Genomic DNA, 24,501 nt, shown 5'->3' with positions numbered 1-24,501 from the left:
GGAATTTGTGTGAATGCATTTTTGTGTGTGTGTGTGTGTGTGTGTGTGTGTGTGTGTGTGTGTGTGTGTGTGTGTGTGTGTGTGTGTGTGTGTGTGTGTGTGTGTGTGTGTGTGTGTGTGTGTGTGTGTGTGTGTGTGTGTGTGTGTGTGTGTGTGTGTGTGTGTGTCTCTCGTTTCAACTCTTGCTCAGTTTTGTTCCTCACAATACACGCATGGAATGCTGTAACTCTTACCCCACCCGCAGAAACCTGCCAAACGTGATCAGATCCCCTTGGGAAGAAAGTAATCGTGATTGCAATGAGTGTATTATTCTATGACCGTGATTAAATAGTGCGTTAGTGGTTATGAGTCCCAGTAGGCCAATATCACGTCATAAAATGCAATAAGTGGCGCTTTATGAACATGTGGTTGACTAGGGTGAACCCTGCCAATACAGGCAGCAACGTTAAAGCCATTGGTAGTGTTGTACCAAACACAGGGTAAACTAGTGTATGTCACGCAGATGATACAACGTAATTGCGAAAGACGTAAAGAAATGGTTAAACCTCCAAACCGTCCTGTGTAGGAGAGCGATAGAGATTTAGTGGATGGGCTATTTATGGAGCCATACGAACGGTCATCCGTAAAGTATTCAAATTCCACCGAGCGCGTTTCCTATGGCAAGTGGCAAGTTGCCTTGTGAACCGGTTATGTCAGACACGCGCACCTGTTACCAGGTGAGCAATGTTGTTTCAGCGCCAGCTCCTCCTTAGCCATTCTCCGTACACAGAGGGAATACATTGACACTTTTACTTCAAAAGGCAATCAGGGCTACACGATCAAATCTGAGTCTAATGCTCATGACTACTCCTCGATATCCATCTACTCTCTTGACCTAGCTGTGTGGATAAGAAGCTGCCGTAGATATACATCGGACATCATTTCGCATAGAGGTATGAGCGTTATCGCATCTGGATTATCGGGGGTAGGCTATGTGAAAAGATTGGACTGAAAATTACATTAAATCTTGACGAGGAGACAACCTTCTTTCCGTCAAGGTTGTCCTTAGAATTGAGACAAATTGGTTATGAAAAAACACTATAGGAAAATTTTTATCTTGCGATAGTTAATAAACTTTCAGACAGTAGCCTACCGTAAGCTATTCGGACAGAGTTAAACTTCAGTAGTTCTCAGATCTATGCACATATTTTCGACACTCATGAAACCATCGAAAGTGATCATCTGATTTATTTCTTGTTAATGTATAGCCTACCTGAATTGTTGCCATATTGTGTTCAGTACATTGAGGCTCAGTTGAGCGAAACAAATTACACTTGCACATATCCCCTCCTCTTCTACAGGTAGGCTACAGTAGAGTAAAGTGCACACTCGTCTGGGTGTGGTCTTCTATGAGGTCTGTGAAGAAATACAGATGAGCCATTTGCCAAAGCCAGACATGGCAAACCAGACCCCTGAGGACACTGTCTCCACAGATGATATCTCCACAGAAGAGGCTGCGGTGGGTATCCTGAAGAGACTAAATTCACTGTCCGTAATGGTATTTATTTCATGTACATAACTGTTAAACAGGAATAGAGTTGTTCTCTAAAACACAACCAACTGAATTCTACCAGCTTGCTTCACAGTGATACGTGGGGACAAATCACCTCAGTCGTGTTCACACCCAGTTACCTCTTATCACTTGAAGACATTGTGTAAGTGCAATGTTCTTGCGTGTGCTTCCCATTCCACTTATTTGCAGGGACCTAGAACTAGCAACACTAGTTTAGTGTCTTCTTCATTAAGTGCCTTCCATTGCCTCAAGTCTCATGGTTCATTGTTACATGGACCGATTCCCTTAATTAGCAGTCTGCTGCCCTCTAGTGGCTATTATGTTTTCATTTTGTCTTACAAGAAAATGATGCTGATCCTCTCCTGGGCATCTTAAGATAATGCTAATTTCTCATTCTCTGCGTACATTAGTGGTTTGACTCAGGCGGACTGTATGTTACTACACCTCAAGTACCACCAACCAGCTACAAACAGAGGAGTGAAGAGTTCAGAAAGCTGTTCAAAGAACCAACAGATTCTGAGTTGCTCATCGCAGGTAAACAAACTACCAAGATAAAGCTAGAGTTTCTTAATCCTGTAACATGTATATCACCCATCACGCTTGACTAATCTTCATACCATACAAATCCCCATGACAATGGATCTTTTTCAGATTATACGTGTGCTCTCCAGAAGGACATTCTGCTGCAGGGACGGATCTACCTGTCGGAAAACTTGTTGTGTTTCCACAGTCATGTATTTCGGGGAACAAAGGTGAGAGTACGCTGAGGTGTAAATGAAAAGATTTAACACCATCAGTTGGGGGCCTCTCTCAGGTCCATATAGCTGTGAAATTATTCACTGCAGTGGAGTGGAATGTTTAGAGTCTAGGCTTGTATGAGTCTAAGCCTTGAACTCAACAAGCAAAACCTAGCGTGCTTTAGGATAAAATCAATCATCTAAAGGGATACTGTAATATTACAGCTGATAAAAAGAGGGTAGCTACTGCTGCTTGCAATTTATTCTTTCGTACAGTCCCAACTTGTAAAATCAAAACACTGATATAGAGTGAAATGGAAGCTCTTGGTATATGTAAATGATTTTGATTCAGAGCCTAATTCTTCTTGTTGAAAAAAGGCAATTCAGTTTTAATTAGTGGATCTGAAAACATCTTATGGATCACAATGGAATGTAACACAACCACAACCTGTCTTATAATGAAATGCCCATCCAGGATACCACAGTCTTACATTATGTATGAATATACTTTCAATATATTTTTGTATTTGGCCATTTTTGACAGATAGTCTTGAAACTGGAGGATATCACAATCATGACCAGAGAAAAGACGGCAAGATTGATTCCAAACGCTATTCAGATCTCCACACATGCAGAGAAGGTATGTTTCCCATATTTCCCCACTCACATGTATTCATTTAGCAGACACGTTTAACCAAAGCACCTTACAACATCGTACAAGTATACACTTTTCCATTAGTATGTGTGTGCACTGGGCATCAGTCCAATGACCTTTGACCTCAGTGTTGTAAGCACGTTGCTCTACCAGTTGAGCTACAAGAACACAACTATGGGTATAGTTTCAGGTGGTGCTGATTTAGGGATATGTATCAATTACATTTTATATTTTAATTAAATAGATGTTTTCATAATTAATGTAGCCTGACTGTGTGTCCACTCTTCACAGCTGTTCTTCACATCATTCCCTGCTAGGGAAAAAAGTTTCCTGGGCATATTTCGGATGTGGCAGAATATTTTGCTGAATAAGGTACAGCTCTGTCCAGTTTTTGTCCTCCTGTGATGCCGATTTGACTCACATCCTATAATCTGTCATCAAGAGTGTGAAAATGAAAATTATGGAATTGAAACTTGGCACAAACTTGGTATTACCAGTCTGCTTTCTTTAGCAGAATTTTCTTTATGTGTTTTCTTTAGAAGATTTGTTTTTATGCATAGCAACATACATGCAAGTTTTTATAGCCTGAGTAACAATGGGGTCGATGGATAGTGTCGTTCACACTGTTTAATCTAGATTTATCAATATAACCTTTAATGGGATCAGTTCAACTCTTGTATTTATTTATACAAGAGAGCAACAAAGAACATTGTTGGAAGATGCTTTACACAGCTCAACCTTAAAACCTTTAGAGCAATTATGGAAGTGTTTTCGCCATTCAAAGATTCATAACAGATGAGGTAGGCTAATAATAACTTCATGTTGTGTCATCAGAGCACAAGAGATCTCGAATAACATGTATAAGGCCCGTGAGGAAGGTTAATCGTTTAGTTAGATATTGGTTCTTAGGGCTGATAGTAAAACTACACGAAAATGCAGAATGTATGGTGGCTGTGAAACGTGCATGTCCGAAATGTAAACAATACAACTCTTGCCGCCTACTGCGGTTTTCTGGTTTGACAAGAAACGGTATCATGTAGCCTGCTTTCATATGCAAAGGCTTTACTTGTACAGCCCACACTATCCATTGTGTGTTGTTCCTTGCATGAAACTATACTCTGAAGACCACGGGTCGGGGGACCACACGCTTGAAAAAAAAAAAAAAAAAAACATTCGGTCATTCGGGAGTTTGACAAGCTAGCAAATGAAAGGAAAGTTCAATGACCTTTGAGGTGTGGCTTGGTAGGTTGCTGTACTAGCTGCCGTATAAAGAACCACTTTACGCATTGTAGACAATCTGCTGAAACAGTCATATTTGTTTCACAAAATATAGCCTACAGTTTTGTGACTTAATTAAGCGTAGACTACGAACAGTTTATTAACATTGTTATTTTATTAATGGGCGGAGCACTCCGTGAGCGATAGAACTTCCTGATTTGGACAATGCTTCACTTGACAGCGCACAGGTAACTATAGTTCGTTGAGGTGACGAGACAGGTAGTCAGGCTAACAAGACTAACGAAAAAGAGAGAAGAAAGCAGCTGCAACTTAAGTAAGTAGATGAACATGTCCTTTGGAATATTTGTTCACAATACACTAGAAATGGCGTGCTCAGCCCCCCCTGTTTACAAACTAAAGTTACTTTTTGTATTGTTTGTGGAATACCATATGGCGGTTTGAGTGCACTTGTTCATGGATCGGTGTTTAACAGCGTTGTATCTACCACTGGATGCCAGTTTGTATTTCATCTTTATTTGGTTTACTTTAGTTCGCCTTTCTTCCTCCTCTACCGATTGATAAGTCACCTCTATGATTAATTTACTCTAACTTGACCCGGACATCGCTGACTCTACTTTCAGGAACTTTTAGACGTTCTTATTGGTGACTCGGGCGTAGTATCGACTGCAGGCATATTTTTGTTGACCTGTTAAGATAACTGCTGCGCTTGGCCGATTGTTCTGTGTGAAACTTTGTTTCCCAGTGACGATAAAGATCAAGTTTAGCCTGAATCAGGTTGGAGCTGTTCAGTGTAGAATGTGAGACGTTTAGAGATTGGGTTTTATTAGTGCCATTTGTCAAAGGCCAAGGATTTTTTAAGAGACCATGAGAAAATGCACAGCTTTCCTTAAAAAAAAATGTTTTCTCTCTTGCAGCCACTAACCAGAGAAGAACTGTGGCAGATGGTCAAACAGCACTATGGAAATGACTTGGGTTTGAGTCTTGATGAGATGGAAAGCTTACAGATATCAGCAAACGCCAGTACACCCACCCAGCCCAGGTACAATGAAACTTCCCACATGCACCCTGTCCATTTGAATGTATTGGAATCTGTAGCATAATTAAAAAAGGGACCTATGATGTTAAATATGGCAATGAAAAATGACAATGTGATCACTTTACTCTATATGCTTGTTTGCATTTCTGTCTCTGTTCCTTGGTTATTCAGACATTCAGACCTACTACACACACAATATAGTTTGAACAATATTTGTATGCATGCACCTTTTCTATGTCCCTAGAGACATCTGAGGGACAGGGGAGTAGTGTAGTAAGGAATTGTGGGCCTGGGCCCCCTGAAGTTTCTGAACTCAGACCTCAGTCTGAACCAGTACTCTGTGGCTTTAAAGAACTGCCCAAACAGTGAGTTTGCGATGGCATAGTTTAGACACCACCACAAACCACAGTGTTAGAAATGTATCTATATACACCTTTTATCCAGCGTCAGCAACCCCACAGAAACCTAGTAAACTGTCACTGATGGTACATACTTTTCACCCCTCTGTTCATCTCTCCACTTCTGGCAGCCCAATTATGAAATCTGAGGACCAGCCCGGCAGGCTCGAGAGGCCTACTACGCTCCGGCTCCAGCAGGGGGAGCAAGCCTCTTATGAGGCCTCCACGCCGCTGGGGGATGACACGCAGTCCTCTCCCGGACAGCACAGCACACTCTCACCTAGCGCAGTATGATTACAGTTATTTTGCATTCACGTCTATTCATGTTGCCCATGTGTTCATTCAAAGTGACAAGCAGGAGGGGTGTGTGCTGAATTACGAGCCAGCAAATACACACTGAGGAAGTTGATAAGTAATTTAAACTAATATACATTAAAGCATCACCACTGTTTGTGATTCAGGATGACAGCCGCAGCACTCCTCTTCGCCAGCAGAGTCCAGTTCCTCCTCTGAACCGCCACAGCTCTGAGAGGTCGTCCAAACGCTCGAACCTAGACCTCAACGCTAATGAAGACCGCCTGTCCGAACAGAGTGGCTCAGAGAGTATAGAGGAGCCTGAAGAACCTGGTCAGTCCTGTGTTTGTGTGTGTGGTCTATACCCTCTCATACCCCCCCTTCCTCCCTCTCTGTCTCTCATGCTCTCTCTCTCTCTCCCCTTCCTCCCTCTCTGTCTCTCATGCTCTCTCTCTCCCCCCCTTCCTCCCTCTCTGTCTCTCATGCTCTCTCTCCCCCCTCTCTTTCCCCTTCCCTTCCCTCTCTTGTGTTTAGTAACTTTTGTAACTGTTTTTCTTTTTGTTTGCTTTTCTTACTTTCTCAGGCAATTTTAATGCTCACCACACCAAAAGTGGAAATGTAGTGTACACCCTTGTGTGTCTGTCAGTGCAGCAGAGTGCAGTGTTATTTTTCTCATTGTCAAGCTCTGTGTAGATTTACTGACACGTCTTTTTTCCCCTTCTCTCTCTCTCTCTCTCTCGCTCTGTCTCTTTTTTTCTGTTTCTCTCTCTCCCTGCGTTTGTTCCCTCCACCTGCAGTGGAGGAGAGTGAGAGCCAGGGGAAGCTGCATGGCCGTCTCTTTGTGAACCGGGTGTTTCACATCAGTGCTGAGAAGATGTTTGATCTGCTCTTCACCGACTCCCATTTCACCCAGAGGTTCATGGAACTCCAGAAAACCACAGGTGACGAAATGGGAGATTATTGTTTTAAGTAGAAACTAGAGGGTTTGGAATACAAAAGTGAAATACAAAAGCAAAATGTCAAAATGCCTATTATGTATTTGGGAATTGGCAGTGAGTGGATGTGAGCTCATACTGGAGGAGGTTATGCTATAGCTCTTTTCACACAAAGATGATGTTCTAAGTTGAGTCCCTTATGTAGGTCGTCAGTCATGACTTACAATTACTTACATAAGCACTGACTATCTCACGGTGTTACATGGAGCCAACCCAGTACACACAGAAACGTCAATTATAATTGAATTCTCTGAAATAATTGACCACTACAGCTGCCAACTCTGAAACTGCGTTTATCTAGAATCTAGATCCAATCCAGAACCTTGCTAGATTCTGACCACCCCTGTTTCAGAATCAGAGGCTGTCGGGAACCTTGTGACTCATACAAGAGGCCTTCATGTCCTAGATAGGGTAGCAATGCTATGAGTGAGGGGTCTGCCGTTCAGACCCCGGTGGCACACTGATATGTCTCTCATGGTGAGCCATATGCACAGAGTGTCAGCAAGGCTAAAATAAGCCCAGAGGTGACATCACTCTGTGATTCCTACCTGAAGGGATCTTGTTTGCATTCTGTTTTGTTTAATGGTCGTTTTAAACAAAGCCCAAAAAGATTATAACAAGTGTGTGTCTGTTGTCGCAGCCCTTGTTTCGTCTAGATTTCCTGAGGTGTGTTTAAAATGTCACATGTCTCGATCATATATCACACTTATCTATGATCATATGGAAAACATTTCTTTGTCTTGTCCCCCCTTTGGACATGCAGTTTGTACACTGTTTGTGCCACACAACCAAGACAAATTCCTTGTATGTGGAAACCTGTTTGGTATTAAACATAGTCCTTATTCTTTATGAGGATTAAATCATGTTGTTTTTGCCTGTTTTGTTGTCGTCTAGGGGCAACCTCCACTCCCTGGCAGAGAGAGGCCACAGGGTGCATGAAGAGGACTCTAAACTACACCGTAACCATCACCAACCCACTGGTGGGGAAGTTCTCCACTGCCACAGAGTACCAGGTCAGACAGAGGACTGTGTGTGTGTGTGTGTGTGTGTGTGTGGGAGAGAGAGAGAAAGCTGAGACTCAGACTTCTGGAGTCCTTGGTGTGCTTACAGGCTCATCCCACCTACCGCACAGCTTTTTGACCCGCATCCCACACATTGAGATTATTTCATTTGGTGTTAAATTGTCAGAAATAAGAACATATGGATGCGTTCTTTTACCCGTCCGGCACATGAGCCGCTTATGCCGTTGCGGCAAAGTCTCTACTCTATTTAATAGCTCATACAAACGCTTTATAGCCAAGCTTTTCTAAAAACCTGGCTTTCATCCAATGGCTGAGAAGAGAGCAGCTAAGGCAGTCATAAAGAGGCGGTGCAGGCAATCTGTGTAGACGTCAGGCCAGTAAACAAAACTTAAAGTTCCACAAACTTTGCAGATAAGGTAACAGCTACCAGGCGACATCATGGCTCATCATATCTTTCAGAAAGCAAAAGTTGTAGCCTATAACCTTTATGGCCTAGCTGGTGTGCTGTGGAATTGACTGGAGGACAAAGTATAGGTGTTAACGAGCCGAAAGGCAGAATACTAATGTTTCTTATCCAGTTAAATAGACATTATATCAGAGTTTTTGAGTTACCTCTTAGTGTTTGTAACATGTCCCACACAAACTTTCTACACGTTGTCCCACATTTGAGCTGTTTGCATCTGGTCACCCTAATGTGTGTGTTCGTGTGTGTGAGGCTTAACCGGAAGAGCAATGGTGCCAAGGTCATGGATTAATTTCACTAGGAGTATAGGCACTAATAAAATTAATGCGTTTGGTGTACTCTGGCATTTTTAGATAAGAGCATCAGTTTAATGACTGTCAGGGTTTGTGTGCTGGTGTGTGTATGTGTGTATGTGAGAGCACATCTGTGTGTGCATAACCCCTCAATTATGATTTACACCTTTCACACCCACTTCTTTTAATGGCTGCCCTTCAGACTTTATACAAGGAGGCTCGGGAGGGCCAGTACCGTATGGTGGATGCTGAGGTCTACACACACGACGTGCCTTACCACGACTACTTCTACATCAAGAACCGCTACTGCATCATCCCCAGCTCCAAGAGGAAATGCCGGCTTAGGTAAAACAGCAACCAGAAGAGTTCCACTACCAGTTCCGCAACCAGAAGAGGCCACTAAACAGTATATAAGCACATAGAGAGGGAATGTCTGCAGACTGATTTGGATGCTCCTAAAGAAAGTGTTTTTATTCATGGCTTGTTGGTTACTGTTCTTTCTGTCTCTCTCTGTAGGGTTTACACAGACGTGAAGTACAAGAAGCAGCCGTGGGGTCCGGTGAAGTCTTTTATTACCAAGAACTCGTGGAGCGGCCTGCAAGAGTACTTCAAGCGCCTTGGTTAGTTCATCTCCACTGTCCTCTCTTTCTCGGCCTGTCCTTTCTCTGCTCTTCTGTGTGCATCTGTCTTTCTGCATTCCACTGTGACAAAGGGCTGCAAGGTGCCTCGCTGTCACTGTCTGCCAGTTTCTTTCTTCCTGCCTCTCTCTCTCTTGCATTCTCTCTCCCTTTATGGCTATCACCTTCTTGTGTTTCCCTCACCAGAGCTGTTGTATGCTCAAACAGTGAAGTGTGTGTGTGTGTGTGTGTGTGTGTGTGTGTGTGTGTGTTTCCTCTTGTGTCATCACTCTGCAGACAGATTTGATTAGGAGAACTGCATCTAAAAATGCCCTGTGCATGAAAGATGTGCTCCACAACCCCATCACACACACACACACACACACACAATCACACACGCTCTCTCTCTCTCTATTTCTCTGCAGTCGCTATAGGTCAATTAGCTGGTGTGGACTGGCAGACTACAGTCAGCAGTTCCCAGTAGCCGCCCACCCCCTCCTCTGAGGGAATGCAGCCTAATGGCTTTCCTGTGGGGTGGGGGTGGGGGGCGGGAGGGGTAGTAATGACAAAAATTGACCAGATCAAAGTAGCTCTTAAAGGCTATTAGAGAGGCGAGAGTGGGTGCTGAGGCATTGTGGGTAGCCCTCTAGACTGGTAAGAGAGCATAACTCATGTCCATTTCCTCAAGGTTATTTTTGCCATTCTCTCATCAATTACCAAGATCCCATATGGTGATACGCGCACTTTACTCATCTGATCAATAATACCTCGACCTTCAGGGTGACCTGTGTTATGGGGTTTAACATTGGAGGGTAGGGTAGGGCAGGGCAGGGCAGCAACTGATCCTCTGTGAAAGCACTTTGATCTTTAACTTTCAAATTATGTTTTTGTTAAAGAATATGTTGTTTTCCCTGTTCCTCTCTTAATGTATAAATGTGGGTCAGATAGCAGGACAGCTGTTTGGCATGTTATCAGGGTCTGGCTTATTTCTTGCCTTGTTTGAGGGAGTTGAATGTATTGGGTACATCACCATTGACTTTTTATTCCACACACACATACAGCCGCGGAAAAAATTAAGAGACCACTTCAAAATGATCAGTTTCTCTGGTTTTACTATTTATTGGTATGTGTTAAAGTAAAATGTACATTTTAGTTTTATTCTATAACCTACTGGCAACATTCCTACCAAATTTCAAATAAAAATATTGTCATTTAGATCATTTATTTGCAGAAAAATGACAATTGGTCAAAATAGCAAAAAAGATGCAGTGTCTTCAGATCTCGAATAATGCAAAGAAAACAAGCTCATATTCATTTTTAAACTACACAATACTAATGCTTTAACTTAGGAAGAGTTCAGAAATCAATATTTGGTGGAATAACCCTGATTTAAAATCACAACTTTCATGTGTCTTGGCATGCTCTCCACCAGTCTTTCACATTGCCGTTGGGTGACTTTATGCTACTCCTGGCGCAAGAATTCAAGCAGCTCGGCTTCTTTTCATGGCTTGTGACCATCCATCTTCCTCTTGATCACATTTCAGAGTTTTTTTTATGGGATTCAGGTCTCGAAATTGGGCTTGCCATGACAGGGTCCTGATCTGGTGATACTCCATCCACACCTTTACTGGCCTGGCTGTGTGGCATTGAGCATTGCCCTGCTGGAAAAAACACTTCTCAGAGTTGGGGAACATTGTCAGAGCATATGGAAGCAAGTTTTTCTTCCGGGACAACGTTGTACTTTGCCTGGCTGAGGTTTGTAAAAGACCATAAGGATTGAACCAAAGCGGACTGGAGGGTCTCCTAGTTCGTCTTCTCTGATGAGTCCAATTTTCAGCTTTGCCCAACACATGGTCGTCTGATGGTTAGACGGAGACCTGGAGAGGCCTACAAGCCACAGAGTCTTGCACCTACTGTGAAATTGGACTCATCAGAGAAGACGAACTAGGAGACCCTCCAGTCGGCTTTGGTTCAATCCTTATGGTCTTTTACAAACCTCAGCCAGGCAAAGTACAACGTTGTCCCGGAAGAAAAACTTGCTTCCTTTTGCTCTGACAATGTTCCCCAACTCTGAGAAGTGTTTTTTCCAGCAGGGCAATGCTCCATGCCACACAGCCAGGCCAGTAAAGGTGTGGATGGAGTATCACCAGATCAGGACCCTGTCATGGCCAGCCCAATTTCGAGACCTGAATCCCATAAAAAAAACTCTGAAATGTGATCAAGAGGAAGATGGATGGTCACAAGCCATGAAAAGAAGCCGAGCTGCTTGAATTCTTGCGCCAGGAGTAGCATAAAGTCACCCAACGGCAATGTGAAAGGCTGGTGGAGAGCATGCCAAGACACATGAAAGTTGTGATTTTAAATCAAGGTTATTCCACCAAATATTGATTTCTGAACTTTTCCTAAGTTAAAGCATTAGTATTGTGTAGTTTAAAAATGAATACGAGCTTGTTTTCTTTGCATTATTCGAGATCTGAAGACACTGCATCTTTTTTGCTATTTTGACCAATTGTCATTTTTCTGCAAATAAATGATCTAAATGACAATATTTTTATTTGAAATTTGGTAGGAATGTTGCCAGTAGGTTATAGAATAAAACAAAAATGTACATTTTACTTTAACACATACCAATAAATAGTAAAACCAGAGAAACTGATAATTTTTTGAAGTGGTCTCTTAATTTTTTCCGCGGCTGTATATGTATTTCAGATGTTTTGTATGTATTTCATGTAATGGTATAATAACATTTGATGATACTTCCATATTGATACTTAGTATTTAAACAACAAATGGCCAAGGAAACTAAATATTACGCTGTCAAATGAACTTTTTTTTAACCAACTATCAATCTGTAATATCCATCAACAGAGGCCGAGCTTATGGAGGAGGAAGCAGAGCTGACCCAGGGCTCCGGGGATGCTGGGAAGATTGCGGCCCTTCGAAGGCGGAGAAGGACCTTCAGCCGTAACTTTCAGGAACACATGAAGACTGGGAAGCAGTACAGCGCCGACACCGAGCAGAACAGAGACGGCAATATTGGTATGTGTGAACCATCGGCTGTTACAATATATTTATATGGCATAAAAAGGCTTAATTGTCGTTGTTTAGCTTTGCATACAACAATGGCCTTTTTGATAACCAATCAAAAGAAAACTAAAATATTTTGCAAATATCAGCGTGTCCTTTAGGGGGGTATTGGAGGGCTGAGACATGAGGCCTATTAAGTGTTGGTTGAAAGCACTCTGAACCATTAACATCTGTCTTGGGTGTGTGCATTCAGTCTGTAAATAGCCCTGTAAAAAGACAAAGACAAAGACCAAAGTTTGTTTGAAGCTTTAACTTTACAGCGTCTTTAGTAGCACCATGCATCAGTCTGAAATTTTGAGCAGTTCAGTGCCACATGTGCCTTTAACTCAAAATCTGTTGTCACATTTATCTACACTGTTTACCAAAACTTACATTATTCACTGCAAGCACACTTCAGTGTTCACGTAGATCTTACAGGTGACCTTCAGTGGCCTCACTCAACCAAGGTCACACCAAGCATGTCTGTATTGTGTCATGCGCTGTTCCATTGACTATTGTTTCTGACTCGTCTCTTAGGTCCTGTGGACATGAAGGGCCAACACCGTTTGAACATCAACACCATTGTGGCTGTGATGAGTTTCATGTGAGCAAAACACACACACTCAGAATATAAGCAGATACCCTATTGTTTGTATGTCATAGTCAGGGATGGTTGTCATGGCCAGAAGTATGAAAAAATAGTCATGGATGGATTATGTTATATTTAACATACTTGTGTTTATATGTATTTAAGGGGCTATATGTAAGATTGACTATCTGTCGACTAGCAAGCTTAAGGATCTCATACTTCCACCCCTAGCAGATTGGGGACAGTGTATTACTATGTTTGTACACCTCTTTCTCCTCTCCCTTTGCAGAAGTAAACAGGGACGGCTGAAGACTACATACATTTCTGCTAATAAATTACCCTAAATACTCCATACTGCACTTTTTAAACGAAAATTCTTACATATAGCACCATTTTAAGGCAATGTATAGCTGATATTTTTATGGAACCTTTGTACCTACCATGCCAGCTCACAGCAATTGAGCTGGATATTGAAGACATCCTTTCGTGACACATTTCACCGTTTAATTAGTTGAGCTAATCGAGCTCATTGTGCCTCAAATCAAGGTTAATTAGCTTGATTCCCAGGGATCATACACACTCATTAAAAAGTATATTCTCTCAAGTGCTCCTGGTCACGCTGAATAGAGAACTATCTCCTACGTGCCAGTTTGTCTTGTACATGATATCTAGACCATATCAATATGTCTCGTTGTAGTCTGCTGATCCTGACGGTGCTGAACCTGGGTCTGTTCTATAAGCTGTGGGCCATGGAGGACGTGGCTCATCGCATGTACCTGAGCACTAAGCATCGGCTCCGGGAGAGGGCAGAGTCCAGGTGAGGCGGTGTGCAGCAACATGTTCATCTCTTACCTGGTTTAGGGGTTTCCCCTGAGTACCAGAGATCCGTTAGAGATCTGTGATATGTGTGATTGCTTGCATGAGGATTTTTAACTGTGCCATCAAATATTGTGTGTGGGGTGTTTTTCCATGTGTTTGCGATCAATTTGGATCATAATCTTCAATTCTTTAACATTTCACTTTTACAGTCCAAAACCGATCTAAATCCAACTTGATAACTGTCATCATCATTGAAAAGTCATCATTTCACTTCCAAAGCACACCAGTCCCCCTCCTCAATCTAAACCGCTCTTTATTCTTTAGGGTTAGTCCAGATCTTGGCCCCAGGCAAAGCAGTCCACACTGGAGCACTGAAGATATGCATTTACTCCGAGTGGTTCTACAAGACTCCATCAACCTGTTAGAGCAGGTAAACATGAAAACCTGTTTTTGCTCTTTGTTGTTTGTTTCGTCCCATGCCTTTGCAGGAGTGATATTGTATGTCCTTAGTTTACAAGTTACAATTGCAGATACAATTACACTTGACAATTCTCTCTGACCTATTCTTGGCTCTACTTGTAGCTTCGGAATTCTTTGGTGGCGCTACAGCACAACTTCCAAGGCAACAACAGAACCACAACTCAGCTATGACCCGTTCTGTGTACAACGTGCCTGTGCGGCAAGTGAGGGGGGCTAAGTGGAGTTACTCTCAGGATTCTTCTCACACGACGCACAAACCCTGGAAGCGCTACCATGGAGATGTCACCCTTGAGATGGCTGGTTACTATGGGTATCGTCTCTCTGGGTGTTTCTTTCTTTTCTTGTTGAGGTATCAGGTGGCTGTGTGTTTCCATAGTCAGTGTCTATCCCCAGGAGGGCTAACTGAGGGAAACAGGAAGTTCCTTTAGTCAATTCACTATTTTCTTGTCCTCAGTTGAGCCACTATACATGTGATTCACAGCTTTGTAACCTTTTGCTTTGATCTCCTTAGACTTAGATTCACTAATGAGTTCTTCATTTGATTCTGTCCTAAAGAAACATTATTTCTCGTTATCTTGATATCTCTGTCAGCTGTGCATGTGTTCTCAACATTTAAACTGACATTTTTTTTTCTGTTAACTTGTTTACAAGCTGACAGAGTATTGCATCATTGCTCCTTTTGGCGAGCACATATATCTTGATTATTCCACTTTGAGAACTTAAGAGATAAATAACAATGAGGACATCTTTGATACTGCCATATGACCTTTTGTAGCTCAACTTTTTTGCACATCTTCATATATTGTAATTTTAATTTGTAAATTTTTTTTATATTTTATCTGTCATGTCTCACTAGATGTTAATATATTTACAAATGTAATTCCATGAATTTTATTTTATCTTAAATAGGTTTATAGCTACTACGGTGTTGATGCACTACATCAACATATTGTTTCCAGAACCTACATTTTCTCAGGGCTTACTCTCAACATATGTAAAACATAAATTCAGCTTTTGGATAAAATGTGTTTGTTTTTTTCTTTTCTTTGAACATTAAACAATTAAATGTATGTACGGTCGATACAGGAATATAGTTTTCATACATAATAGTTTTTATTACCTATGGTCATGCAAATGCAAAAACCATCACATAGATCACCATTGTACACCATGGTTAAAGGTAGTCATAGGCTATTACAAAACACTGTTGTCACCTTTTACAAGTCAGAAATTGTTGCCTTGTCACTAATTTATTCCATTTGGAGAAGATCCACTGACCAGTCAGGGTTGTCCTCTGAATTTAGGCTTGTTTAGTTTTTCTGTACGGCAGTGTTTAGGTACACGTGCTAACGGCCTAACACTACATGATTGAGGGCTAAAGCACAGGGGTGCTGGGTTTTTACATGTTAGATGGTTGGGTCCAGATTAGCGCCACAGATTGGTGTTTACATGAGGTTTTTGCTTTTAAATGAATGTGGTTATTAAAGGCAATTAAAACATGGTGGTAATATAATTTTGCTTTCTCATGCTGTTTTTATTTGCACACATGTGATGTGATTATCACACTTTAACGTTTTGGAGCAGTTCATTCTGTTTTTTCCTTGCTTGAATCTGGACATTGTACTCTTATTGGGCAGCTAAATCATGAGGGCCACTTTGTCTTAGAGGGAGTGGGCGAGTTAGAGACTCAGAGTGGCTCTCCAATTATGACTGTAGTTCCCAGATGTGGTATGCCAGGCTGAATTTAAAACACATGGTTCAAAAATAGATTTCTAAAAACATCCAGTAAATGTTTAAACGAGAGGTGAACAACTGTGATATAGGCTATCAGACAGACTTATCTCCTACACAAAGTAGTCTTACCTTTCTCTTCCGCACATTATTCGATGCCTCTTAATTAATTTTGAGAGGTTAATTTGTTCTGCACTTCAGGCGACAATGATCAAACCGTGTGTGTTAGATCACCCCTATAGAAACAGGCTTGTTAGTGGTGTGGGGTTTTATAAAGTTCCTGAGAGGAAACTAAAGGGTTAGTCTTCATTGACGTCATGATACTGTGAAGAGACTACCCTCTCTACTTGGTTGGTAGGCTGCATAAAACATGCAGGCGTGTCTGAAATGCATGGCTCGACGACCGCTGCTCTCTCGCCCAGTTATAAACTTTCAAGTATCAACATTACCGTACCTGCCATAGATGGAGTATGTTCCGTAGTGGTGTCATGAATAGTCTCTGGCTTAAGTAGAGTGGGTTGCAAGTCGGCACGAAATGCTGGAATGGACAGAAATGCAACTGGATGAATGCAACCGTCAGACGTGACCACAATTTAACTGACGTTAATGTGTTCAGTTTATAAGAATGGAAAAGCCACGAAATTGCTGATGTGCAGGTAGGCATATATCATATGATTTCAATCATGGTTAACATATTAGGCTTATGTTTATACATGCAAATAATGTTTTAAATAATCAATAGGCTTGTCTGGTGTTGTGTTCCTCTGAGCGTTCACTTTTTCCTGTAAGCAATGTTATGAGGAAGTGTCTGACTTCAATCAATCAAAGGCTAACAAATGTTGTTTTCGCCAGTTTAAAGGTAGTTTTCCGCACCGTGGGAAATGATAGTAGAGTTTCAAGTAAGAATCGAATACTTCGTATTAAATTTCACCCTGCATTAAACATGATTGATTTACTGCAACTCCGACTCCACCGAAACATCCGGAACAAGCGCGACTCGTCTCACTTTACTCACTTCTCATAGCAACAGGGGGCTGGGTATTCCTTCTGGTGGACGTAACCTATTTGTTTTAACCAGTCCACACCTTAAAAAGCTTCAAATTAAATCTCACAATGACAATTATCTCCCGGCATTTTTTCTCTGTTGTTCTCAATAATACTTTTAACAGTATGTTTCACTGAATTAGGCATCGGCATGTCGTCTGACCCTCCGTTGCCGAAGACTAAAAATAGGCAAAATGCAATTTTATTGGGCGATTTCAATATTTAGCCTATATGCTTATGTACAGAGGTTTTAAACAATTATATTGCACTACAAGACAAACAATATATGTTCTGGCGGTAGAGGAAGTACCAAATGCGGCAGGCTCGTTGACTGTAGTCCAGTAAATCCCAGTTTGGAGACTTCCATAAAGAATCTGTCACTTGATAGATGCGAATCGTCTGGGCACACCTGATATGATTTTATAGCACGAATGACATGACTAGCCAGTCACAATCCAACCCCGTATGAATAGCGAACGGCTTTATATATTCCACATTCGTGCAATGTCTGTTTTGTGATCAAACCAACCAATTCTGCCTTGAAAGCGAGGTTGAGTTGCCACACCAGCAAATAACACCCCCGTTTCACTTTCTTCACGCGTCTCGCACTGCAACTGTGGTGTACATCAGGTAAAATCAATGGCCACATCATAACCTATATCGAACTGGAAGGAGATAATCGACCTTGCTCTTTTAGCCAGAGGACAAGCAGGGCAGCTCTGCTTTCTGTCACACATACCAGGGTTAGGCACCTCAGACAGAGGATCGCCCAGCTGTGGGCTTCTTGCTCCATTCACACTTTTAAACTCCCTGCTTTTAGGTCCATCCAGCATTATTGATTATTGTCTGTCTCTCCTCATTAGCCTACATGATGGTAAAGTTGTTGTGAAAGTTCAGTCAGTCAGACACTTTTTACTGGAGTGTGGCGTTTAGAAACAAACTTAAACTCACTTGGAAATAATACATACCCTATCTAAAATAGGTTGTGTAAATCCAACTGATGAGGTGGTCAGTGATGCATGTGATATGCATGTGATGATGAATCCGTGACATTTAGGATGGCATGAATGGCATCCAGCTTATTACTTGGCTTAGCTGTGATCTACCCAGGGTCGATGCCAGCTCTCACCAGCCACTTCCCACCCGTAGGTGCGTGGCGTGACCTCTCACCGAGACGAAGTACCAGTTGGCCGATACAGCGGGCATCATGAGGAGAGGAGCCAATAAGCCGCCGGAGCCTGACGACCCCTTGTGCTGCTGTGAGTATGTGGACAGGAAGGGAGGGCGGAGCCACGTGGCGGCGTGCTGCTGTGACTGCGAGGACCTGGACGAAGCGTGTGACAGGTGAGGACAGGGGTCACGGCACAAGGCTGCAGCACAGGTAGCCGCTTTATCGCTCTTATCTGGCCAATCAGGAGTGCATTTCCGAAAGTGGCAAGGGGCAACAACCATTGGTAAATTACTGGTAGCCAATCAAGTTGAACACTCTCTTAGCTACCATGATTGTTCCACAATGAGCATCTGAGGAAAGAGCCCTGTTTCAAAATTAGCTACCATGATGGGGGGGTGGTTTGGGTTGGGTAGGTTGGGCATGGGTCATCTGTGATGGTCATCATCTCCGCTATTAAAAAATGAAAAGGTTAGGGCGCCAGTCGGGTGTGGCGTACATGATGTACTACGATGTACGCAACACTGACTATCCACTTTCATGTGGCATTTGGATGCGGGCTCGCCCTTAGTGACGTAGGACTGGTTGACTTGTTTTGCGGGGTATGCCGCCAGCAATTTCAAGGGCGGAGTTTCTATTCCTGGGCTGTATGTGTACTAATATAGTGCCTACATTCACTATACTCTGAGGCACTTGTCAACTGTCAGTAAATGCTGTATAATGTAAAAGTCGTGATGTTTAAAGTGAGATTTTTTTTGACATTCAAGGGATTGACATGGAACTGTAGAGTGTTTCATGGCCTCCATATAAGGTGACTGCATGCAAACAGACCAAATGTGGGACAAGTAGTACGTTTGTGTGTGTGACCATGTGGGACACGTTACCAACCCTGAGAAGTCACCTAAAACTTGACAAAATGTCTCTAGGTGAATAAGAGACATTCGTATTCTGCGTTTCAGCTCGTAAAGCCCCAGGCTTATACTTTGGCCTTGAATCCACAGCACACCAGTTTGACCATAAATGCTACAGGCTCCAGCTTTTGCTGTATGAACAATACAAAGCACACAGTGCTGTTTAAAGCACACTAAGTACTAAAAGAACATTTACTTTTCTTTGTGGCCATGATGTGCCTGGTAGCTTTTACCTTATCTGCAATGTCTGTGTAAGTTTGTGTTTTGTGACGTGGTAGAGGAGTTCACTGGCCTGACGTCTGCACAGTTTGATTGACAGCCATCACAGCCTCTTGATGCTGGCTTCACTGCGACTTGATGAAAACCAGGCTTTAGACAAATTCTGTATTTGTATGAGCCAGATTGCTGCTTTTGACATAGTGCTGTTAAATCGAGTATACATGATGCCCCAACGGCATAAGAGGCACATTCGTGTGTTCTTATTTCTGACAATTATGAAACAAATGAACAGTGATAATGCGGGATATTATCTCTCAGTAAGCAGGATCTAAATGCTGTGCAGTATAATGCAAAGCGGAACACCTGGTCACCCTAAATCCTAATCCTAAGAAATACACCTCCTGCGGCATGTGACATATATATAGAAAGTACCACGCCCACTCAATCCACCAGCTATGCTGACATACCTGAGTTTCTTTTGAACGTATAAATAGTTTTGCCCATTGCACGTTGGAAGTTTTTTTTATGGTTGTATTTTAGGTGGTTCGTTTTTGGGGGTTTATATAGTAAACATTAACTTTCCTTCCTCATGTGGGCAGACATGTTGGGTCTGTCTCTCAGGCTCTCATTCTTTCTTTGTTGATTTCAGATGGCTGAAGCGGGAGTCTCAGAAAGCAGACTCTCTGTCTCAAGTGGCAGACACAGTAACCGACAGACTACGGGTGCCGTGGTTAAAGGGGGCGAAGCGTTTCGATCTTTCCCTGCTCCCGCCCCTCCTGCTGCTTCCTATCCTGTTGCGCATCGCGGCCCTGCATGTCTTTCTGGGAGCTGTAGTCCTGATAGCACTTCCTGGGATGGTGCTGTGGTACTACTACTTCACCCACCGCAAGAAGGGGCGCACGTTATTCTTCTTGAGTCTGGCACTATTCTCATTGGCTTACATGTACTACCTTTTCATCACGGAGATAGTTACCCGCGGCGATGTCACTTCCACGCAGCTGGCTACTGTGACGACAGGTGTGATTCTAACTATCATCTCACTCATCCACACCAAGAGGGGGCCGGGCTATGTTAAACCCCACCTCTCTGACACCCACAGCACTGTCACCTATCACAGTCCACTTCCTGACAAAGACTCCGCCCACCTCAACGGTGTCAGGCATCAGGTGGTCATAGCCAATCGAGGGGCGGCGCTGGAGCACAGAGCCAATGACGGGGCGGTGGAGGCGGCCCCAAAGCAAACTGACAATAAGAAGAAGAACTGGTGCACCTGGTGCAGGATAGTGCGCCCCCCACGGGCCGGACACTGTCGCATCTGCAGTGCCTGCATCCAGCGCCTGGATCACCACTGTGTCTGGTGGGTTTCTGCCATTAAAACGTTCCTCTGTCTCTTCAGCAGGGTCTCTGTCTTTTCTTCTCACCTCTCCGCTGCATCACCACAACGTCATGGCAACGTCTGTGGGATGCATGCTTAAAAAGACGTCCTCACCATTTTCCTTCAGTGGGGGTTATTAGTCTTTATTAACATGTAGCACAGCTCTCTTTCATAACACAACATTTTCCTCAGCTTTTAACATCTCTGTTATAAAACATGGTGGACATTTCAGGTTTCCACACACATGCATGCCTGTGAATGGAGAGTGTAACGTAATGAGTGCTTATGAGGGGATGGACAATTTCAGGCTTTTTATGAATCACTGTCATATTTTCCATGTATGAATGGTGTGAGCAAGGGAAAGGGGTGGGTGGTGAAGGAGTGAAAAGGAGATTTGTTTGAAGTGTGTGTGTGTGTGTGTGTGTGTGGGGATGGAGGGAGACAGATTAAGAGGTCATGTGAGAGGTTCGGGATGAGTGACTGAGAGAAAAAAGGTACAGATGGTGTGTGCATGAGGGGAGTTTGAGCCAGGGCCTGAGTGGGAGATAAAACTGAAGAGAAAGGAAACAAGAGTGTGTGAGAGAGTTATTTGTGGCGTGTGTGAGGGAGAGAGATGATCTGGGGCTCAAGTTCAGTCTCTTGTCTCTGTGTGTGTGTGTGTGTTGTGACGTGTCATGTCATGTGGGTCAATGCTGTGGCAGGATTAACAGCTGCGTGGGGCGGGCCAATCACCGCAGCTTCCTGATGACGCTCCTCCTCTTCCTGTTGACGTCCCTGTACGGGATAAGCCTGGTGCTACGCAACGTGTGCCCACGCCAGAACGTGCTAATCGCCCTGCTTTACTGCCCCGGAGTCTACAGTCAGTACAGGTTTGTATCCACAACTGACACACACAACTATTTTTACTTCTTGGATGGTTTGATGTGTTAAACGCTCACGGTGTGGTTAAATGCTCATTCCAACAGACACACACGCACACACACTTGTTCTACAAAAGTGCACACTGTGTGTGATCTCATACTTGATCAAACAGCCCTCTCAGGAATAACACTTTAAGAATGATTTACATATTTGTATACAATTGTTATAACTGACCCTATTATTTTATTAATTATTCAAATCCCAAGTCTTAAGTAGGAATTGAATAGTCCCATATCACTCATTCGCTTATCTGGGGCAGGTTAAGCACTTGTAAGTCAATACAGGTGGGCATTTCATGTCTAAATGGAGCTTCAGAGAGCCCCCCTAAATTGCTCCCATAGGGGCTGGTAATAGAGGCCTAATTACATAATTGGCCTAGTTTTAGCTAATTCGTTTTTGCTGTCTTGTGTGTGCCAGTGCAAATGTGTGTGTTAGAACAGATTAGGTATAGTTGATATTATATTTCAGTGATGTGTGTGTTTGCATGTTTCTGTGTCCCATGTTTCCACTGGAGCAAGTCTAAGCCTTAAGTGCAAGTCTAACCCTTTAGTACTGTGATATTTTGACTGTAGCTTCAGTAACTGCTCAGTCCTGTGTGTCTTTGCCCAGTCCTGTGTCTGTGTGTGTGTGTGTGTGTGTGTGTGTCTTTGCCCAGTCCTGTGTCTGTGTGTGTGTGTGTGTGTGTGTCTTTGCCCAGTCCTGTGTGTGTGTGTGTGTGTGTGTGTCTTTGCCCAGTCCTGTGTCTGTGTGTGTGTGTGTGTGTGTCCTAATAATTTGTATTTTGTTTTGAACATTTCCTTGAACATCATCATCTTGTGTGATATACTGTGATATATCAATCAGTGTTTTATGTTTGTCCGTGTCTGTATGCCTCATGTAGCTAGAGTATGTTTCCCCTGCATGTTTGTGATTGTGCATGTGAGTGGATATGTATTCTGATGGTCTATGTGTTTGTCAGGGACTGTAGTGTGGGGTGATTATGGATTAGGGTTTTGCACACCTCAGTGCTTTCTCACCTGTGCCTGGTAAAGCAGCTTTGGTATGAGCCCTGTGTGTGTGTGTGTGTGTGTGTGTGTGTGTGTGTGTGTGTGTGTGTGAGAAAGAGAGGGCTTGTTTTGTCCGGTTCAGTGCTCTGCTCCACCTGTGTTTCTTGTGATGGCATCTGTGTCTGTGAAAGTTCATGGGGTGTTTTGTGTGGTTCAGCACTATTTTTCATCTGTGTGTTTGAGTGTGGCTGTGCCTGCTAGTGGTGTTAGAGTACCCTTTACGCAGCTCAGCACTTTCTCACCTGTGCCTGGTAAAGCAAATTCTGTGTGTGTGTGTGTGGATATGGTGTAACAGTGAGTGTGTGTGGAAATGATGTTACGGTGAGTCTGTGTGGATATGGTGTGAGGGTGCGTGTGGATATGGTGTAACGGTGCGTGTGTGTGGATATGGTGTAACGGTGAGTGTGTGTGGATATGGTGTACCGGTGAGTGTGTGTGGATATGGTGTAACGGTGCGTGTGTGTGGATATGGTGTACCAGTGATTGTGTGTGGATATGGTGTAACGGTGCATGTGTGTGTTTCGCACAGCTCGGCCCTCTGTTTCACCTGTGCCTGGTACAGCAGCATCGTAACGGGTGGGCTGCTTCACCTCCTGCTCCTCCAGCTCATTAATGTCAGCTACAACGTGACTGAACGCGAGGCCCGGCTCGCTTTGCGGGACAAGACCGGACGCAGTCTCCTTGGGGGCCTTATCATCGACACCGGCGTATACTCACAAGGTTTCAGCAACAACTGGGCAGAGTTCCTGACTATGGCTGATGACTCCGAACCATCGTCACCCACCTTCACAGAACTGGTGTAAGACCGCATATGCCGCATTGTCGGTGTCGACTGACATCTCACTCCAGGCTGTTCCTCTGCTCTGTTTTAATCAAAGGACTCTGTCAAACAGTCTGGATTTGCTCACACGTTGGTTTCCCTTCGGACATTATTGTGGCGTGGCTGCATTCAAAGAGCAGCCGCTCAGACTGCAATGAGGCTCAGTTTCCTAAGCCTCCAGTAGGGGGCACTGTTGCACCATCTCTCCTCACAAAAGACACGGTTCCACTCAGCCTTGTGTGGGAGGCAGTCGGAAAAAGGTTTATGGGGCAGGTCATGGGGATATGTGGTGCTACAAGCTAACAATGACATCAGGCCCACGCCTCCTTCTCTTCATACTGTTTTCCGCCTGCTTCTGCTGGGAGTTGATGAGCTGAACGGGTCACAGACACATTTCAATGTTGAAACACATTGAAGTAATCCTCTTGCCTTTTGAATTGATTTATTCCTGCGCAGATAACTGATTTATCTGTTCACTTTTTTCATCCGATAGGGCGTACAGAGATCATTTCATTATACATTTTTTTGACTGTTTTATCCAAGCATCATTTCTTTCTTTAACTGATTTAGATTCTTAGCCATCAGGAAAAAGCGATCCCTTTATGGCCTTCTTCAAACCCACCCAGACAGCACTGAGCTTCTCAGCGGTTCCGGCCCGGATCCAGACACCAGCCCAATTGGTTTCACACTTTTTTCACACTTGGCTTCTTGATTGAATTGTAATTACAATGATGTGCAATATGTGAAACAGCTTTGTTCTGATACTAATAACATAATGTACTTGTCTCAGATAACACATGGCAGAAAAACAACGTTGTTAAACACATTGAGTGAAGAAGGAAATAAAACAACATGTTCACAAAGAAAAAAAGGGACCAGCATATGTTTGTGTGTGGTTACAGTAAAAAATAGAAGAAAAAAAACACAACTTTGGTCCAGCGTTAAGACCATTTGTCCACATACAATATTATGCATGAGCAATCTCTGTGTGTGCGTGCGCATGCAAGCATG

General features: G+C 43.2%; 2 protein-coding genes across 2 annotated transcripts; both read left to right on the top strand.

Moving 5' to 3' along the window:
- Window positions 1-2,848: 2,848 nt before the first annotated feature.
- gramd1c (GRAM domain containing 1c) lies at window positions 2,849-14,426 on the top strand (the record flags this gene model as incomplete). Its single annotated transcript, XM_080854756.1, has 14 exons — window positions 2,849-2,929; window positions 3,236-3,316; window positions 5,098-5,222; window positions 5,749-5,905; window positions 6,079-6,244; window positions 6,709-6,852; window positions 7,801-7,919; window positions 8,887-9,029; window positions 9,201-9,304; window positions 12,170-12,340; window positions 12,905-12,971; window positions 13,654-13,773; window positions 14,100-14,205; window positions 14,358-14,426. Exons 1-14 carry the CDS (start codon window positions 2,864-2,866, stop codon window positions 14,424-14,426), a joined length of 1,638 nt encoding a protein of 545 aa, XP_080710882.1. The 5' UTR covers window positions 2,849-2,863.
- A 1,946-nt stretch (window positions 14,427-16,372) lies between these two features.
- Window positions 16,373-24,333, top strand: zdhhc23b (zDHHC palmitoyltransferase 23b). Its single transcript, XM_080854755.1, has 5 exons — window positions 16,373-16,642; window positions 18,180-18,374; window positions 19,978-20,685; window positions 21,405-21,572; window positions 23,200-24,333. The coding sequence occupies exons 2-5, from the start codon at window positions 18,238-18,240 to the stop codon at window positions 23,471-23,473; spliced, it is 1,287 nt and encodes a 428-aa protein (XP_080710881.1). The 5' UTR covers window positions 16,373-16,642; window positions 18,180-18,237; the 3' UTR covers window positions 23,474-24,333.
- The last annotated feature ends 168 nt before the right edge of the window (window positions 24,334-24,501 follow it).

The sequence above is a fragment of the Sprattus sprattus genome (genome assembly GCF_963457725.1).
Source record: "Sprattus sprattus genome assembly, chromosome: 17".
NCBI classification, from domain to species: domain Eukaryota; kingdom Metazoa; phylum Chordata; class Actinopteri; order Clupeiformes; family Clupeidae; genus Sprattus; species Sprattus sprattus.
This window is presented reverse-complemented; position numbering and strand designations above follow the sequence as displayed.